Source organism: Sus scrofa, chromosome 1, assembly GCF_054392235.1.
Source record: "Sus scrofa isolate SSC_HxYL_T2T_F1_AM1 chromosome 1, Sscrofa_HxYL_maternal_Yorkshire_Landrace_v2.0, whole genome shotgun sequence".
NCBI classification, from domain to species: Eukaryota; Metazoa; Chordata; class Mammalia; order Artiodactyla; family Suidae; genus Sus; species Sus scrofa.
Genome location: NC_139383.1, coordinates 83,246,799 through 83,266,947, shown reverse-complemented (window position 1 = coordinate 83,266,947; position 20,149 = coordinate 83,246,799). Strand labels below are relative to the sequence as shown.

At 37.9% G+C, this 20,149-nt stretch overlaps 1 protein-coding gene across 20 annotated transcripts in view; it reads left to right on the top strand.

Moving 5' to 3' along the window:
* Window positions 1-20,149, top strand: part of DOP1A (DOP1 leucine zipper like protein A) — a 107,564-nt gene that overhangs the window by 71,401 nt on the left and 16,014 nt on the right. For all 20 annotated transcript variants that reach the window (XR_002343988.2, XM_084963819.1, XM_084963774.1 and 17 more), the window contains 8 exons: window positions 544-803; window positions 2,649-4,638; window positions 6,000-6,111; window positions 6,220-6,402; window positions 7,941-8,066; window positions 14,436-14,570; window positions 16,231-16,286; window positions 17,378-17,482. Coding sequence is in view for 19 of the 20 variants with exons in the window: in XM_084963819.1 (XP_084819945.1) it covers window positions 544-803; window positions 2,649-4,638; window positions 6,000-6,111; window positions 6,220-6,402; window positions 7,941-8,066; window positions 14,436-14,570; window positions 16,231-16,286; window positions 17,378-17,482 (2,967 nt within the window). In the remaining variant the exon portion in view is untranslated. The remainder of the gene's footprint in view (window positions 1-543; window positions 804-2,648; window positions 4,639-5,999; window positions 6,112-6,219; window positions 6,403-7,940; window positions 8,067-14,435; window positions 14,571-16,230; window positions 16,287-17,377; window positions 17,483-20,149) is intronic.

Genomic DNA, 20,149 nt, shown 5'->3' with positions numbered 1-20,149 from the left:
ACAATCGTCACACACAAGGTAAAGTAAATGGCCCAGATTGGAATCTTAGGTTTTCTGATGCCAAACCATACCTCCCCACCTTTCACAGAAGGTCTTTGCATGAATTAAAGGCATCTCTTCAGTTCACAAAGAGAATGGGAGCAGAGAGCACACACCAACCTGGGAGGAGTGTTGACTTGCAAGGGGTTCAGTACTTGACGATGTGAACAGTAACATGTAGTTAAAACAAGACTAATTCTCCAATGGTTTTTTTCTCTTCTCTAGTATTTATCTTATAATAGTAATGTGTGCTTGTGAAATTTCAAAAAACACAAGTATGTAAGAAAAGAGAAAAAGCTATTTTCTCCTTTCTCATTTTATCTACTGAGATTGGGGATTAAGATTATTGAAATGCTGTGGTCAAAAGTTATTCTGAAGTATGATTACTTTAAAATAGTTCAGAATAAGAAACAACTTATAGTAAGCTTAATTTTAGAAAAATTAAAATGTTAAAATTAAAGCAAGTGTTTTGTTCTTTGCTTTAATTACTGGTCTTCATTGTAGGTCACTGTTCATCATGTTAGACAGCCTTAACAGTCTCGATGGTTCTACCAGCTCTGTGGGACAAGCCTGGCTGAACCAAGTCCTACAAAGACATGATATCGCAAGAGTTTTGGAACCATTGCTATTGCTCTTGCTTCATCCCAAAACTCAGAGGGTTTCAGTGCAGCGTGTACAAGCAGAACGCTATTGGAATAAGGCTCCCTGTTATCCTGGAGAAGAGAATGACAAGCGTTTCATGCAAAATTTTTCCTGCAGTGATGGTGAATATTACACAGAAGTAGAACAACTTTTTTTTAGAAATAAATTGTTAAAATAATGTGAGAGGTGCACACCAGTGATTATCAAGAGAATCAAATGTGATAATTTCTCTGTAGGCTAATTTTCTCCCCTCCACCTGCACGAGCAGTGCTCACATGGGTCCTGTCAGAATAACCCTCCTCAGTGACCATCATAGAGGACTTGGATCTCTGTTATCAGTTGACTCTTCCAGGGGAGGAATCAGCTCTCATCAGCAACATTTTTTTTTTTTTTTTGTCTTTTTGCCTTTTTAGGGCTGCACCCACAGCATATGGAGGTTCCCAGGCTAGGGGCTGAATTGGAGCTGTAGCCACAGGTCTATGCCACAGCAACACCAGATCCAAGCCAAGTCTTCGACCAACACCACAGCTCATGGCAATGCTGGATCCTTAACCCACTGAGTGAGACCAGTGGTCACACCCATGTCCTTATGGGTGCTAGTCAGGTTCGTTAACCACTGAGCCACGATGGGAACTCCTGAAACATTCTTCAGTATTAAGAAATAACTTTTAGAGTTATAATCCTGGTCCTGCAGGGCTCTGTAGATACTTCCTGGGAATTTACAGTAAGCTTATAATGCGCATTTCTATTTCGTGCATCATTTTCCTCATCTGTAAAATGGGAATGATAATATACCCACCTCTCAAGGCTTCATTGTAAGCTTTAGATGTAGTCATGTTATTTTAATGAAATGTTTAGTGCAGTGACTGGCATATCATAAATGTTTGATAAATATTCACTATTATTAAAATGAAGTCCACGCTTCACAAATTGTCAAACGGTACCCTCTATAATATGCTGATAATGGCCCCTTAGATTATTATGCTTTAGGGACAAACGACTCATATTTCATGTCGTCAAATAACCCTGTAAGGGCAGTAATTAAAAGGTCTTTTTACCAAGCAGGGAACTTATACTTTTCTAGTCGCACAGCTGTTAAGTGGTGAAGCTGGAACTAAATTGTCATGCTCCCACTTCACCTTTAGAGTATTTCTACAGAGCCTTGGTTCCTTTCTTTAGGTCCCTTTCCACTACTTCCCTGGAATCTTCTAAGAACATGCTGCAACCTGCTTACTGCCAGAATGTCTCTACGTTAGCACTTCGCTTCCTTTCTGTAGGTCCCTTTCCACTACTTCCCTGGAATCTTCTAAGAACATGCTCCAACCTGCTTACTGCCAGAATGTCTCTACGTTAGCACTTCGCCTGCCATACATAGTGCCTGCCTACCTGCTGTACTCTCATCTCTCCTCTGAGATCATCCTCAGACCTCACCTGTGGTGTCAAATGTTCTCCCTGATTTTGCATCATCTGATTTTGTACTATGTGTATGAAACTAAGCCTTCCTTTCTAAAAGAATGTCCACCTAGAAGCACAGAAATAGATGAATGTTTGTGATCCCCTCCTAATTTTAAACTCCTTGGAACGATGATGTCATTCCCTCCTTCCCCCTCCTCTCCTGGTATAGGGCCTTACTCAAACTAGACAACTCATAAATGCTTGTGGAATTTTATTAAAATCAAAGGGATGTCTTACTTGGGGATAAGGGCAGAGTTTTATCTGTATTAAATGTGCTGTTTTGTTTAATTCACTTGAATAATAGGCCTTCTAGTATTGAATTTCTTTATTAAATTCTAATTAATAGTCATCTACATAAATTGCTAACTTAAAAGGTCTAAGATATTAATAAATATTTTAATAGTAAAATAAGGAGGTAGTAAATATAATGATTCAAAATCTTGTTCAGTCTACATTTTAATGGTTTTAATATATTTTATATTTTTTCTTTTCTCCTTTTCTTATATGCCCAGTAAGCCAAGTACAACTCATTGCATCTAAAGGAAATGGTGAAAAGACACTGACCATGGACGAAATAGAGAACTTTAGTCTTACCGTTAATCCATTAAGTGACAGACTGTCCCTTCTGAGTACCAGCAGTGAGACAATTCCAATGGTTGTATCTGATTTTGATCTTCCAGACCAACAGATAGAAATACTTCAGAGCTCCGACTCAGGATGTTCCCAGTCCTCTGCTGGGGACAACTTGAGTTACGAGGTTGATCCTGAAAACGTAAATGCCCAAGAGGATTCCCATATGCCAAACACAAGCTCCCTGGACGATGATGTGCAGCAGGTCGTGTTTGACCTGATCTGTAAAGTCGTAAGTGGCCTCGAAGCAGAACCTGCATCGGTGACATCTCAGTTAGAAATTGAAGACACGCCCCCAAAGGACAGTGATGTCAGTCCAGGCGAGGAGGTGATTAAAAGTGAAGATCAGTCCACCCAGCAGAGTCAGAGTGCTTTGCTGAGTAATGAAAGTTCTCAGTTTCTGTCTGTGTCTGCAGAGGGAGACTGTGAGTGTGTGCCAAATGGAATCTCCAGAAATAGCTCCTCACCTTGTATTTCAGGAACCACACAGACTGGCCATGACTCTTCTGTTGGTTCTGCAGAAACCAGGTCAAGACAGAGAAGTCACAGTAGTATTCAGTTCAGCTTCAAAGAAAAATTATCAGAAAAGGTCTCAGAGAAAGAAACAATTGTTAAGGAGTCAGGGAAACAACCAGGAGCAAAACCTAAAGTAAAACTTGCTAGAAAAAAGGATGATGACAAGAAAAAGACTTCAAATGAAAAACTCAAACAGACCAGTGTATTCTTTAGTGATGGTCTGGATTTAGAGAACTGGTATAGCTGTGGAGAGGGAGAGATATCAGAAATTGAGAGTGACATGGGTTCTCCAGGGTCTCGGAAGTCTCCCAGTTTCAACATCCATCCTCTCTATCAACACGTGCTTCTGTATCTGCAGTTGTATGACTCGTCGAGGACTCTGTATGCTTTTTCTGCCATCAAGGCCATCTTGAAAACGAACCCCATTGCTTTTGTAAATGCCATTTCAACCACTAGTGTGAATAATGCATATACCCCTCAATTGTCTTTGCTTCAGAACCTGTTGGCCAGACACCGGATTTCTGTTATGGGCAAAGATTTTTATAGCCACATTCCAGTGGACTCGAATCACAACTTCCGGAGTTCTATGTACATAGAAATTCTCATTTCCCTCTGCTTATATTACATGCGTAGCCACTACCCAACTCATGTCAAGGTCACGGCGCAAGATTTAATAGGCAATCGAAACATGCAGATGATGAGCATTGAAATTTTGACTCTGCTCTTTACTGAGCTGGCGAAAGTCATCGAAAGCTCAGCAAAAGGTTTCCCTAGTTTTATCTCTGACATGTTATCGAAGTGCAAAGTTCAGAAGGTGATTCTTCACTGTTTGCTGTCATCAATCTTTAGTGCCCAGAAGTGGCACAGTGAAAAGATGGCTGGTAAGAACATGGTGGCTGTGGAAGAGGGTTTCTCAGAGGACAGCCTGATCAATTTCTCAGAGGAGGAATTTGACAACGGCAGTACCCTCCAGTCGCAACTTCTTAAAGTGCTCCAGAGGCTCATTGTCCTAGAGCACAGGGTCATGACCACCCCTGAAGAGAACGAGACAGGTTTTGATTTTGTTGTATCTGATCTGGAGCACATCAGTCCCCACCAGCCCATGACGTCCCTTCAGTACTTGCACGCCCAGCCAATCACCTCTCAAGGCATGTTCCTCTGTGCAGTGATACGAGCTTTACATCAGCACTGTGCCTGTAAGATGCACCCACAGTGGATCGGTCTGATCACATCTACCCTGCCTTACATGGGAAGAGTTCTCCAGAGAGTGGTGGTTTCTGTGACGCTACAGCTTTGCAGAAATTTAGATAATCTAATTCAACAGTACAAATATGAAACAGGATTATCTGATAGTAGGTAAGGGTTGATTTTTAATTTTGTCCTCATTGATATTTTTCACGTATATGACTGCTTAACTGTCTCAGAAATCATTCGCGATTGGGGTAAATAAATTGATGGTTATTGCAAGGTTCCAAGTAGTTATGTTATTGTCATAAAGAAAATGAAGTCTATCCACAAAACAGTCAAAAGTGGGAGTTCCCATTGTGGCTCAGTGGATTAAGAACCCAGCTTGGATCCATGAGGATGAGGGTTTGATCCCTGGCCTCACTCGGTGGGTTAAGGATCTGGCGTTGCCACAGCTGCAGTAGAGGTCGCAGATGCGGTTCAGATCTTGCATTGCCATGGGCGTTTTGTAGGCCAGCAGCTTCAGCTCTGAGTCAACCCCTAGCCCAGGAACTTCCATAGGGCAGGTGCTGCCCTAAAAAAAAAAAAAAAAAAAGGAAAAAAGAAAAAGAATCAAGCATGAAAAAGAGGTGGAATATAGAAATGGGACTTTTTTTTTCGTAAGATCTGAAATTAATCTTGATACTCTTCCTGACTAAGCTGGCAGAAGTAATGGAAAGCTTGGTAAAAAGGTTGCCCTGGTTTTATTTGACATGTTATCTAAGTGCAAATTAATTTCACACTAAAATTAACTTGAAATTACAAATCTTTTTCCCATCTGATTTTATTTCTTATTGGATTTTCATGGTTTGGTGGCAAATTTCCTCTGTACACCCTAGACTGTGTTCAGAGTTAATCTGTCAAAACTTATCCAGATGTTTGGGCTTAACCACTGTGGAATAGTGGGTTAAGGAGCCGGCATTGTGTCTGCGTGGCTCAGGTCTCTGCAGAGGTTCAAGTTCAGTCCTTGGCCCAGTGTAGTGGATTAAGGATCCATCTTTGCAGCAGCTGTGGCATTAGTCGCAGCTTTGGCTCAGATTTGATCCCTAGCCCAGGAACTTTCATGTGTCACAGGTATGGCCTTTAAAAAAAAAAAAAAAATCCAGATGTGTAATAGACTGGTGTTTGGATTATTTCCTTTGTAACCTCAGATATTCGATGTAAAATATAAGAAAATTGCCTATCCTTTAACATTGATATGCCTGCCATTACATGGTTACTAGAGATTTATTGGCTGTATTTATTTTGTGTAGAATTTATTATCCAAAAAGAACTTCAGTGCATTTATTGTGACTCATTTTATAGATAAGGCTATATAAAAACTCCTGTTTATTCTTTTAGTCATTTATCTATATAGGATTTACTGGGCACTTTGTGCTTGGCATGTCCTGGACATTGACTATGTGCTTAGCACATACTGGACATTTACTGTTGAGAGAACATGAACTTTCCTTTCACAGAACTTGTGTTCAAATTGATGCATTTTATTTCAGGCCTCTATGGATGGCATCAGTTATCCCACCAGATATGATTCTTACCCTTTTGGAAGGGATCACAGCTATCATCCATTACTGTTTGTTGGATCCTACCACACAGTATCACCAAGTAAGACTGCACACATATTTGAGTGCTTTGTAAAGACTCCAAGGCCAACTAAGTCCCCCATTGTAAACCTCAGTCAGTGACATGTTTTTTTTCCCCTGACATTAATAGCTTTTGGTCAATGTAGACCAAAAACACCTGTTTGAAGCTCGCAGCGGAATCCTCTCAATCCTTCATATGATCATGTCCTCCGTGACACTGCTTTGGAGTATCCTACATCAGGCTGATTCTTCAGAAAAGATGACTGCTGCTGCATCTGCCTCTGTTACCACCATTAATCTTGGAGCCACAAAGGTTAGCACTCCATCCTTGGAGCTCAAGAGTCTATTTGAGGACTCTCCCAAAGATGATGTTCAGAATCTGTGAATAACTTACATGGTATTTATGATATTCTGTGTGAATTGTGTAATTAGTTATTAAATAATGTTTTATTGAAAGGACGTATTGCAAAATTCACCCTTTTTAAGTATATACAATACAATGACTTTTAAAATGTTTTTAATTTTAATAAATTTGCAGAGCTGTAGTACTGTCCCTACAGACTATGTTTGAACATACCCATCACCACCAAAAGATCCCTCGTGCCCATTTGAGGTCATTCTGTTCCCATGTCTAACTGCATTCAACCACTAATTGGTTTTCTCTATAAACTGATTTGCTTTTTCAGGCCATTTCCTAAAAATGGAATCATATATTACTTTTGTATCTATCTTTTTTCACATGACATAATATTTATGAGGTTCATTCATATATGTTATAACTTTTCCTTTTTTTTTGGACATTTCAAGTTGACATTTTAACATACAGATCTCTCCTGGGAAACAGTTTAGCAATATGTACAGAGATCTTTAAGTTTCAAAGTCTTTGACCTTACTAGGTCTACTTTAGTAATGAATCTGAGGTAGTCAAAATTATACAAATATATATATATATATATATATATATATATATATATATAGAAAAGTTCACTACAGCCTTATGGCAAAAAGGAGAGAGCTCCTGAACAGTAAGGGAATGGTTACATAAGTTATCCTGTCAGTGTTATTTTATGTAGCCACCGATAATTGTGTATTTGAAGAATTCTTAGTGGATGGAAAAATGTCTAAAAGTTTAGTGACATAAAGATGCTACATAGTTGAAAAATCTTCTATTTCCAATTATATAAAAAGTACAGAAAAAGGAATAAAGTTCACTTGTTAATAGTGATTACCTCAGAATGATGAGATTAATGTTGATTGTTTAGAAGCTTTTCTTCTTCCTTATTCTCTTAGGTATTTTCCAAATTTTCTGCTTTATATTTAGGGGGAAATTATGTAGATGTTTAAAAACATGCTGTGCTATGGAAAGCTGTCAGATTGTCATCCCTCGGTGACCTAATCTCACTCTTAGACCTGGCTTCCTAGATCTGGGAATTGTGGGTGCACACCTGGAGTGCTCACTGTAGGAGAAGGGTGGAACATTATTAGAAAATTTTGTTTAAATACTGATGTTTGGATTAAACTATGCTTTTGGTTTAATTTCACTTAATCTCCCTCTTTAAAGAACTTGTATCAAATGTAATTGAATTTCATATATTGTATTTTTCTATTATCTCATCACCATGAATAGACTCCAGCATTTGGTTATTTGGTGGTTGTCATTTTATAGTTCCCTCTCAACTTTTGAATTAAAATGACCATGGTCGCATCTCTTAACACTATTAATGTTTTCTCTATCACTATTTAGGTAATAAAACATATAAGTGCTATGTATTATTTTAAGAAAAACTAAAAGTACAGTTATTAATGCTCTCATAATTTATAATTCACTTGTCATTTGCTTAAATTTTTTAGAACTTGAGACAGCAGATCCTAGAATTATTGGGTCCCATTTCAATGAATCATGGTGTTCACTTTATGGCTGCTATTGCATTTGTATGGAATGAAAGAAGACAGAACAAAACCACCACCAGGACCAAGGTGTGTATTTAACCATTTGGTACTTTTTGTTTGTTCATTTAGTGGGGATATGGTGAGTACATGCTAATTTTCAATTCTGTATTAGTCACAGTGGGGCTGGAATGGGGTGGGTAACAAAAGGCAACACATTTGTCTATAGGTTTAGATAATGATGTATTGCCTAAATGTCTTAAATAAAGATAAAAGGTATTTTATGTGAAAACAAATTATATGATATTAAAATTATAGCTCTATTTTACATAGAAATGGTAATATCATACAATGTATTTTTTTAAATGATCTTTATTCAGGTTATAGAACAAGAATATGGAGAGAAATTTTCATCTTAACTAGTTTTTCATTACAATGTGACAGCTTCTAAATAGTTTGTTTCTTAGAGGTAATTCATGTATTATCTTTGGATTATATATGTAAAAATTTTGTTGCTTTGTGGATTTGAAAGCTCAAAAAAGTGTTTTATATTGGAAATAACTACCGACTCATTAGAATATTAAGGCAATTACATAATTTACATTTCTATAACATGATTTTTCTAGCTAAAGTTTTCTGATCTATTATTTTTGTGCTGATTTCACATTACACATATGCTGACCTTTCTAAAGTGGTAAAAGAAAACATTCCCACTTATTGACATTATTTTGCATGTGGGGATTCAGTAATAGATATGATATGGGACAGAATAGAGATCCTGGATTACTTAAAGTCAGTCAAGCAGCATGTGCTTTAACATGGTATATTGAACCATGTGCATTATTTTTCTCTGCTCTCTTCTCAAAAATGAGAGTAATTTTAAAGGCCAAAACCCACAATGACAAAAAATTGGGAGAGGTGACCACAAAAAAATAAGTGTCAACAGAATTTTGCAGGAAGAACACATGTCTGAGTTGTAACTGACTTAGTAGAGCAGAGAAAGTGCTATTGATATCTAAGTTGCTGCAAGAAGGAACTCAATTCCACAGTAAAACTGTAGACAGTTTCTGGAAGTAGAAGGATTGGGGAAGTTCCCTTGTGGTGCAGCAGGTTAAGGATCTGGCATTGCTACCACAGCTGTGGCGCAAGCCACAACTACGGCATGAACGTCCGTCCACATGCTGCAGGTGCAGCCAAAAAAAGAATCAGGTATTTGTAAAAGCAGAGGGTTAGGAGGGGGCTGAAATCTGGAAGACTGAAAATTTATAGATTCCTTTCTCCCAACCCAAGCAACTACCCACTTCTCTTACCCTACCCCAACAGGACTGAAGTCAAGTTTACCTGTGAAGGGCACATGATTCATGATTCACACAGGTAGAAATTAGACTTCATGCTGAAAACAGCAGTCAGGAAAAATCTGCATGCTGAAAAATGGGCATATCAAATCTCACCCCAGCAAGATGGCAGAAAGCTATTATGTCCCTCAGGTAGGAGTTTTGAGGATTCTTCTCTAGGAAAATGACCTGACCAAGAAGATAAAACCTGCAGCTAGGATGATTTTGAATCAAAAAGCAAAAAAAAAAAAAAAAAAAAAAATGAGGCTATTGTCATCACACAGGAAGACCCACCTGTGCAGTAGCCATGCAGACAAATGCTTGACTTCGCATCACTTTTTTTTTTTTTTTTTTTTTTTTTTTTTTGCTTTTTAGAGCTGCACCCACAGCATATGGAAGTTCCCAAGCTAGGGGTCAAATCAGAACTGGCCTGTGCCACAGCAATGCCAGATTTGAGCCAAGTCTGTGACCTTACCACAGCTCATGGCAATGCCAGATCTGTAACCCACTGAGCGAGGCCAGGATCAAACCTACATCCTCATGGATCCTAGTCAGGTTCATTAACTGCTGAACCACGACGGGAACTCCCCCCATTACTTTTTAAAATTTATTTTTGAAATGCGATAATAACATAGTTGGTAAGAGTGCGACTTTGAAACCAGATCCCTGGGGTTCAAATATTGACTTCTCCATTCACTACCTATATGACCTCCTCAGGGTAGGGATACTGCTTCATGATGTTGTGAGAATCAGGGGAAGGAGGGACGAAGGAAATAAATTATATATATTGCACTTACCATTGCATGGCACTTAAGCACTAGGTAGACATATATGTATTATTATTACTCACATTTTAATGTGACTAGAGAGCCAAGGAACACTGAAAAACACCTCTAAAAATTAAAGATCAAAACAACTAGATAGAGAAAATCGAAAGAAATGGTCCAGGAAACAAAAGAAAATGTAAATAATAGTAATGTCCTTCAAAAGATAAAACCATATTGCATCCATGAAATAGAGAAGATTATAAGAAAGACCATTGAAAAAATTTTCAGTTGTCTTAAATATGAAATATTTTTATACCAGAAGCAAAACAAAATTAGTATAAGGGTTGGGAGAGAAAGTAGATAAATATCAGATACAGAATGTAAATTTCAAGATGTGGAAAATAGGGGAGAGGAGATTTAAAAATTAGGGAAATGAAATTGGAAGGCCAGTATCTCTTTGAAGAAATAAAGAATAGAAAAAATGAAGGGAGGAAAATATCTAAGAAATATTAACAAAGAAATTCCCCAGAAATGAAGGAAATGAGTTTCTATAGGCACTGTAGAAAGAGATCTATCTATACAAGATCAGTGAATAAGAACATGAGGTAAACAGGAGATCTGATTTCTTCTAAGGAGAAAACCTAGTCATAGTCAATGGAATAATGATAAGGCTTATTAATAGCACTAGAAATTATGAGAAAATTAGTTTCAGTCTATAATATACCCAGCCAAACTGTCACTCAGGTGACAATTTTGACCTTGAAATGGCTCAAAAAAAGTGGTTAATTCACCTTTTCTCAACTACTGTTAAGATATATCTCCACCAGAGAAGTAATAAAATAAGAAAGAAGGTAACGTGGGGTCCATGAAATATGATTTCTAATACAGAAGAAAAAGGAAAGGGAGGAGTTCCTGCTGTGGCTCGGTGGTTAACAAACCTTACTAGGAACCATGAGGTTGCGGGTTCGATCCCTGGCCTTACTCAGTGGGTTAAGGATTCAGCATTGCTGTGAGCTGTGGTGTAGGTTGCAGACGTGGCTTTGGATCCTGCGTTGCTCTGGCTCTGGCCTAGGCCAGGGCTACAGCTCCGATTAGACCCCTAGCCTGGGAACCTCCATATGCCTCGGGAGTGGCCCTGGAAAAGGCCAAAAGACAAAAAAAAAAAAAAACAGAAAGGGAATCTTTAAGTCTGTGGTCATAGGAGAGATGATCAAGAAGATACTGTGTGAGCCTAGAGAGTATCAACCCTGGGTGGAACAGAAGGACATCTAACAGAGATGTCTCAAGAGAAAAAAAAAAAAAGGTAGAAGATTAATTACCTAATGTTTTTGAGTATGTAATTAGAGGAGATTTATAGTTGTTGGAGCATTTGGGGATAGACTTGTGATAGAGAAAACTTAGCAAAAAAAAAAAAAAAACAAGCAAACACAAATTCATGTGTGTGTGAGCACACACACATTTCCATTAAACATATTGTGACAGTTGTGAATGATTTTTATAAAGATAGAAAAATACATCCGAAGTCATACTGCCTAGTGATAACTATTTTCTTGTATATACTATTAGATTTTAAAACACATTTACATATATACGATTATGAATTAAGGCATTGTTTTCCTTTCCATCGATGTATATTCATTTATTTCGTCCATCCTCTGATTAATACATAATTATTCACATCTTTTTTTATCATGATTTTAGTGAAAAGAGGGGAAGTTTATATATAAAATATGCTTAAATAATTCTTCATACCATAAACAACTCTGAAATGAGTCAAAGGATGCATACAAAATTCATCAAGTCCAGTGTTTCTTTGTGGAAATGCTTAAAAAATTAAAAAATAAAAACAATTATAGTCATATTTCTTTGTGGGAAATTATTTTATTAATCTAGAGTCATTGAAACTTATTGGAATGTATAATGAAAATAAATATTGGCAAAAGAAAACAATGTAGAAAAGAAGGATTTAAATGTACATCTCACATCTATATGCTTTAGTCATGTCTCTGGTATAATTTCTAATATATGTAACTACAGGTTTCACTGCATCTACTAAGGATTCATATCCTCTCCACATATGGACTTGACTTTCAAATAAGTGTTTTGGAAGAGAAAGGGTTGAAGACATAAAATGCAGGGGGATTTCCTATAGAGGAATTTTTTTCCTTACCATTATTAAGATAGAATGTTAGAAGTTCCCATCGTGGCACAGCAGAAACGAATCTGACTAGGAACCATGAGGTTGCGGGTTTGATCCCTGGCCTTGCTCAGTGGGTTAAGGATCCGGCGTTGCCTTGAGCTATGGTGTAGGTTGCAGATATGGCTTGGATCTGGCATTGCTGTGGCTATGGTGTAGGCTGGCACCTGTAGCTCTGATTAGAACCCTAGCCTGGGAGTCTCCATATGCCACAGATATGGCCCTAAAAAGCCAAAAAAAAAAAAAAAAAAAAAAAGAATGTTAGCAGGAAAAAGTGCAAGGGAAATAAAATTTTTGGAAAATATGCAAAAAAAAAGTGTATGAACTTTTAATATCTTATGGGCATTTTTGGCACATAAGTGTAAAAATATTTAAAATTCTTATGTATCAACTAATTATATTTTTTCATACATCATATAGAAATAATTGATGGTATATTTCATAATCATTGCAATATCATAGAGAAAATAAAAACTTGTTTAAAGCCCTGTGCCCTTAAAGGTATAGGAGTTGCAAAAAATTTGAAAAATTGGGGAGTTCCCTCTGTGGCACAGTTAGTTTAGAATCTGACTTCAGGGAGTTTTTGTCATGGCTTAGCAGAAAGAATCTGACCAGTATCCATGAGGATTCCTGGATCCCTGGCCTCACTCACTGGGTCAGGAATCTGGCATTGGCATGAGCTGTGGTGTAGGTCGCAGACGCAACTCGGATCCAGTGTTGCTGTGGCATAGATGGACAGGGAGTTGAGCTCTGATTCAACCCGTAGTCTGGGAACTTTCATATGCCACCAGTGTGCCTCCCTCTGCCCCCTCCCAAAAATAATCTGACTGCAGTGGCTTGGCTTGGGTTGCTGCAAAGATATGAGTTCAGTCCCTGGCCTAGCACAGTGAGTTAAAGGATCCACTGTTGCTGCAACTCAGATTCAGTTCCTGGCCCAGGAACTTCCATATGCCATGGGTGCAGCCGTGAAAAAATTTAATTAAAAAAATTTTGTGAAAAAAATAAATTTGTCGGAGTTTCCATCATGGCTCAGCAGGTTACAAACCTGACTAGTATCCATGAGGATGCAAGTTCGATCCCTGGCCTCCCTCAGTGGTTTAATGATCTGACTTTGCTGTGAGCTGTGGTATAAGTCACAGATGCAGCTCGGATATGGCATTGCCTTGGCTGTGGTATAGGCTGGCAGCTGCAGCTCCAGTTTGACCCTAGCCAGGGAACTTCCATATGCCGCAGGAGCAGCCCTAAAAAGAAAAAAAGAAAAAAAATTTTTTTTTTTTTAGAAGTTCCTATTGTGGCTCAACGGGATTGGTGGCATCTTGGGAGTTCTGAGGCACAGGTTCAGTCCTCAGCTGGCATAGTGGGTTAAGGATCCATCGTTGCTGCAGCTGCAGTTTAGGTCACAACGGCAGCTCAGATCTGATTTCTGGCCCTGGAACTCCATATGCTGCAGGGTGGCCAAAAAAATGTTTTTGAAAAATTGGGCCATTGATAATCTCAAATACCTTCAAAATAGATTTTGAACATCTTGCCATTTAAACATTTGATAAATATGTAAAAGTACGTTTCTCAAAATAATCCTGTATTTTTTTTTCGATTTACTTGTAGAAGGAAGTGAGTAATTAAAAAACAAAATTGTACGAAAAACAAAAATTGTAGGAGAAAAAACATGCAGTGATAGTTTAATACATAGTGTAACTCTAAGTAAACAATGGATGTTGATTTAAATGAAATTCTGATGTAAGTATATTGAGAGGATAGGGAACAAGGTGTAAGAGAGCTGAATCTTTGTCTTCTAAAGTAGGAAGTGAGTACTTTATTATGTCAATACTTTATTATTTATGTCTAAAATAAAAGAAAATAGGAAACATAGTAACAATGTATGTTACTTAGAAATGATAGAGCTAAAAGCTGAGCCTGCTTGCTTTGGGGCATGAGAAGTGCTAGGGCTATGCTATTTTTTCCTTAAAAGCCTTCTTATCCTTTCTGATGGTTTGAAATGTTGTATATGTATTATATTGATTAAAAAATAAGCTGTACTTTAGTCAAGAGATATGAAAAGGTTTTTTATATTAGATGAGGCCATAAAATATTCCTTAATTCTGTGGTTTCCCTTAAAAGACTTACATATACACATATGTGAATATGATGCTGTGTTATCCAGGTTATTCCTGCAGCCAGTGAAGAACAGCTTTTACTAGTAGAACTGGTTCGCTCAATCAGTGTCATGAGAGCAGAAACTGTTATACAGACTGTGAAAGAAGTTTTAAAGCAGCCCCCAGCCATAGCCAAGGACAAGGTAAGAAGAGCTTTGCTTTGCTTGTGTTTACAATTTCAGAAATGACCCTAATAGATGATATGTTTTTGGTAGACAGACATCCTTTCACATAGATTGCAGAGTGCACATGCGCCTCAGGCCACCCTAAGAACACTTAGCAATATCTGCTTGCCTCATCCCTGAGGTCAGTGAAGAGCAGTCACTTCTCAGAGCTCTCCACATGTACTGCTAAGGCTGTGGGAGCTGTAGGACCAAGTTCTTAGGTTTCTCTGGTCATGTAAAGGAAGCGCACAGAAGCCAAAGCTTGAGGGTTTTTTAACTTCAGTTATAACACATTTTTCGTAGCTTCTTACTGCTTTCTCTCTCTCAAAATGTAAAGTTCCCACACTTCACCATAACCTTAGTTTTAGTCCATGTCATTTCTTAACCTTGTACCAGACTTTGCAAGGGCTACCAAAAAAAAAAAAAAAAAAAAAAAGAATAACAAAGTCTCTGCACTCACAATGCATTGTCTCTAGTTACACAGACGTAAAAGTCTACAAATTAACCAAGTTGTGGACTTCTCTACTTTTTCTGCTCTTTGTTCTAACACTAAGAGGTCCTATTTTCTTAAGAAATATTGACCAACTGGACATTAGACTTTTAAGCCAAGCCAAAATAGACCTAATCACATCCTTAAAAGAATTCTTACTCATATCTGAAGATGTTAAATTATATTTTCTTCTGGTGTTTTTTTTTTTTTTTTTTTTTGAATTGCCAGTGGGAAGAGTGTACTGCTTGTGTGTGAGAGCCAGTGGTCCTCATTAACTTTTTAACAATTTCCTTATTGTTCTGAAGTCACCTCTGGGGCAGTCGTGATAGGATTTTAGATTTGCACATGAAAGCTAACTTCAGCATGATAGTTTGAGCAACTACTTGTGCTGGAGATTTCGAGCTAAGTGTGAAGGATATAAAAACAAGAGCAAATTCTACATCCTTCAGCTGCTGCCCCACCCCCAGTCTACTCAGTTCTGACTCCATTAGATACTTGATTTTTCTATTTGTGGTAAAAAGAAATTTTCAAGGGAATTTCAGAAATTAATAGGTAAAATGTTTTTTGTACATAAACAAAAAAACTAGAAACTGGTAAATGTCCATGGCCATCAATATCATTTTCTTGCATATTACTAACTTTTAAGGACAGGTGTGTTCTTCTTTTAGTTACACTCAGCACTATCTTTTACATTTTAGGCTATAAGAAGTTAGTGCAACTCTGGGACCACCTGTACTTATTTAACAGAAATGTGATAAAATAGCTTAAGTCCTACCGTTTTATAAAAAATCTCAACCTAATTCTGAGAGCCACAGCCAAGCAGAGGCTGATTAGAATTAAAATAGTGTTGATGCTTATAGGGTAAACAGATCATCTCAAGAGTAATGACTGAGGTATTATCTTTGGATATGGGGATAGGGATTGAGAATCTTGATTCTTCTCCATTTTCAACTTTTAAATCTGTTACGTTGTGTTCTTGCTGCTACATGGAAGAGAGCTGAGTGGTTTTTATAACAGCCTAGTGTTTGATTTTGTTTGCTTTTAATTTTTTTAACTTAAAATTAGAAGTAAAATACAGAGTAGTTGTAGCTATGAAAAAGCAAAGGCAGCATTTTTCTTCACTATAAAACTGATTTCTTTTGTTTATAGAAACATCTTTCTTTGGAAGTCTGCATGCTTCAGTTTTTCTATGCTTATATTCAAAGGTAAGATAACTGATGTGGATCTCTCCTCGCTTCATTTAGCAATGTATAAAAGGTAGGAAATACAGGCGAAAAGCTCCTAAATTCTTTCAAGAAGTGGCTTATTTTTTTTCTCCTCTAAAACTAAAAGAACTAATGCTAGAAACAGAAAAACATTGTTTCTGTATATATTAATAAAGGTCATTGGTCTCTCCTTACAAACCTGAAGACCCAAGTGTGTTAAAAATATGCTGGATATTAAAGTGCTCAATTTGTTCAAAAATCATTTAAATATAAATGAAAAGCTAAATCCTCTTGAGACCATGCCTCTTACCACTGAATCCATTATTTTGGTATAGGTGAACACATGATAATCTACTCTGTTTTTTTTTAATCTGAGGAATGATATGAAAATAATCTTACGGTATTCCAGTTTTGTGTTTAGCTGACATCTGAACAGAAGTTAGTTGATTTGAGTTTTGATAAACTTACTTGAGAACCTACATTTTAATCCTCCCTTATAGGGTAATTTCCATTTTAATCATCAAACTCGGCATCAGCTTGTGATCTTTGACAAACATTTATAGAGTTAGGTTATACTGCCTAAAATCTGAATCTAGATACATAGAGAGGTTATGGGTGAGGTCAGCCAGAAGCAAAGGTAGTCTTAATTTCTCTAGCAGTGAGAGATTGATATTCAGGATCAATTGACAGCTCTCCCTTAGATGAGATAGAGACTTGTAGGTGAAGAAAAAAGTTAATTGAGGAAAGAATAAGATGGAGTAGGCAGCTATGTGTCAGTGATTAAACTGAGATTTATTGTGGTTGTACGTTTCTTTTGAGAACCCCATATGATTGAAAACTGGAATGTCTAGGGCAAAATTTCTAGACTAATAAATTATACTGGGTATTTTAAATGTGCTTGGTTTTCTTATGTAAGATTAGTAGGAAATATAAAGCTTTTAGAAATGTTCTATGACATGTATTCTATAAAAATTTAATAAGTGTTTCAGAGAAAGTAGTAGGAGAATATGGTAAAAACTGTGGGAAAATATAGGGAAAATGAAAGTTGACTGTGGCTTTCTGTATTTATAGAAACTATATTTATCTTGCAGAATTCCCGTGCCTAATTTAGTGGATAGCTGGGCATCACTGTTGATACTTCTGAAAGACTCCATACAATTGAGTCTTCCAGCCCCAGGGCAGTTTCTTATACTTGGGTAAGCAATCTCACTTGAAAATATGGTTTCAAATTAAACAGTAATGTTCACTGTCTAATTTCTGAATAACAGATGTTTTTGGTGTCCGTATGATCTCTTTGCCTTCTCATAGGATTTTCAAGGTACAGAACTAGATGTATAATACGAGGCTTGTAGATAAATAAATAAATAAATGATTTTTTTTTTTAAGGCAGGAGGGAGTGCAGAAGGAACATTGTGTGTTTATACATATCCAGAACATAAATGTGTTAACATAAAGCTGTTGCAACAGTGTTAATTTTGGAGAAGGTATGGGATTGAGAGGGGCTGGCATGAGTCAGATGGCTAAAGGGGAGCTTCATAGAGGAGGGTCATTTGAATTCAGACCCTGAACGTAAACAGGCTTGGAAAAGTCATTTTCTCTGTGTTTTGTTGTTTCTTGATCTGTGTTAATAATTTGTGTTATTATTTGATAAATTCCAGTCACCCTTACTTAACTGCAGGCACCACAATGTCGTGCGATGTCTGTCTCTGGCTCCCTGTTATTCTTATGTCATCGTATGTCCTCAAGAGAGACTGCTCAGTGAATGAAGGCAGTAGGCACAGAAGGCTGGTGGAGCAGGAAGAGGGTGGGGGTGCACTGGGCTAGGAACCTTGTCTGGCTTGGTGCAGAGTGGGGCGGAGCAGTGGATGGATGGAAAGGGAGATGGGAACTAGAACAGTGAAGGATTTTGCATTCTAGTTAAGAAATCGGGAGTTGGGTAGGCGGTGGGAGTGAGTGCAGGATTTTAAGAGACACAACTGCAAGTCAGTAGTAGAATGGAGCATGGGGAAAGTGGACTAGAAATTTTGTCTTGGAGGGGTAGGTAATATGGAATTTGTGTACTGTGGATGATGGGATTGAAGGAATAGAATAAGAAGGAAGGAAAGGGGCCAGCAAAGGATATAGAAAAGGAAACATCAGAAAGTTAGAAGAAAAATAGCTATATTCAGTGTCCTGGAAACAAACAGAAGTTAAGAGGGCATGGGAAACCCCTTCATAGAGGTTAAGGAATATGATGTGTAACAGAGGCTGTATTTATTGATGATTTGGGGAGGATCTTAGGGGAGAGGAGTTTGGTGAGGTAATAGGCACAGATGTTAACAGCAAGAGCTAGAATGAGAAAGTAAGTATGGGTTATTCTTTGAAGATATTTGATCATGAAAAGAAAGAGAACTGATAGGTAGCAGGAGGAAATGTAATTTAAAAGTCCTCATTAATGATGAGACCTGAGGATGGCGAATAGTGAACAGCAAAGACTGCCTGGATTCAGATCCCACCACCTTTACTTCTTTGCTGTATGGCCTTGGGCAGGTTATTTTACCTCTCCATCTGTAAAATGAGGGACACGTGCCTGCCTCATAAAGTTGTTATAAAGATTAAATGAGTTAATACTTATTAAATTCCTAGAATAGTGCCTGGCAGTAAGATATGTATGTGTGTTTGTTATGTACATATGCATGTTATGTAAGGTATGTAGGCTATGTATGTTATGTAGGTTGTGTATGTTATCTAAGTGTAGAATGATACAAGATGGTAGAGAGAGGGGGCTCCTTATTAGCAACAGACTATAGAGCCAACTGGGAGGGGATGGAGACCAGGAAATGGCAGATGTAAGACTAAGAAGAAGGTGCCTTTTCTCTAAGACTTTGCTACTCAAGGTTGATTCTTCAGCCAGCAGCACTGGAATCCCCTGGGAGTATGTTAGAATTGTGGGCTCTCAGTCGCCACCCCAGACCACCCGAATCAGAATCTACGTTTCAATGAGATTTTCAAGTGATTCAAGTACACCCTGAAGTTCACAAAGGACTGCTTAAGACATAAGAGGAGAAGGAAAGGAAATAAACATTACTCCAACCTGTTTACATTACCTCAAACAGTCAACATGTTATCCCACTAGTGGATGTAAGTTCAGCCAAGTGCAGAGAGCTTCGGCCTTTTAGTCAACCCTTGTAGCTCTGATGGTGATTGCATATGTTTTGTTGTGTGTTTCTATATGTACACAGACTTAGCTTCTCTATTGTCCTGATGCTAATCTATTGTCCTGATTCTGGTTTGGCAACCAATAGTCAAGAAAACTTTGAAGTAGAGGGGAGGAAAAGTGAGGGTTCTTTATAAAATGGCCTCAGGTGTTATGGTCAGGGTAGGGGCGCAGTTTTCTACCAGGAAGCACAAGGAGGTGGAGGGCAATAGTGAGAGCTGGAGGATGATGGGTCAGCCTCTAGAAGCTGAGGAACACTGCAGCCTAGCCCAACCAAAGTGAGCTGATGAATCCCAAAGTGAGCTCAAGAAAGTCAGGGTCACGATGGTCCCTGGACCTACATGCTGTTTTCTAAGTCAAAAGCCGAAGGAGTTTTAGGCATTGAAGGTGTAATGAAAAGAGCAGTGGACTCAATGTGTGCACAGATAAGATACCTAGTTGAGTGATGAGAGGGAACTGTAAACACTGGAAATCAAACAGTGTTCTCATGAAGCTGTCTGATTCTTCTGATCCTTAGTCTGACCTTCATCTCTGGGACCCTGGGAACATCAGTAAACTTCTCCAAGCCTATATTCCCACCTGTCAAAGCAAGAATAATAGCACCTGCCTTACCTACCTCTGAATTGTTCTTAAGGCTCAAAGAGGGACTCTTTGGACAGTTCTTTGA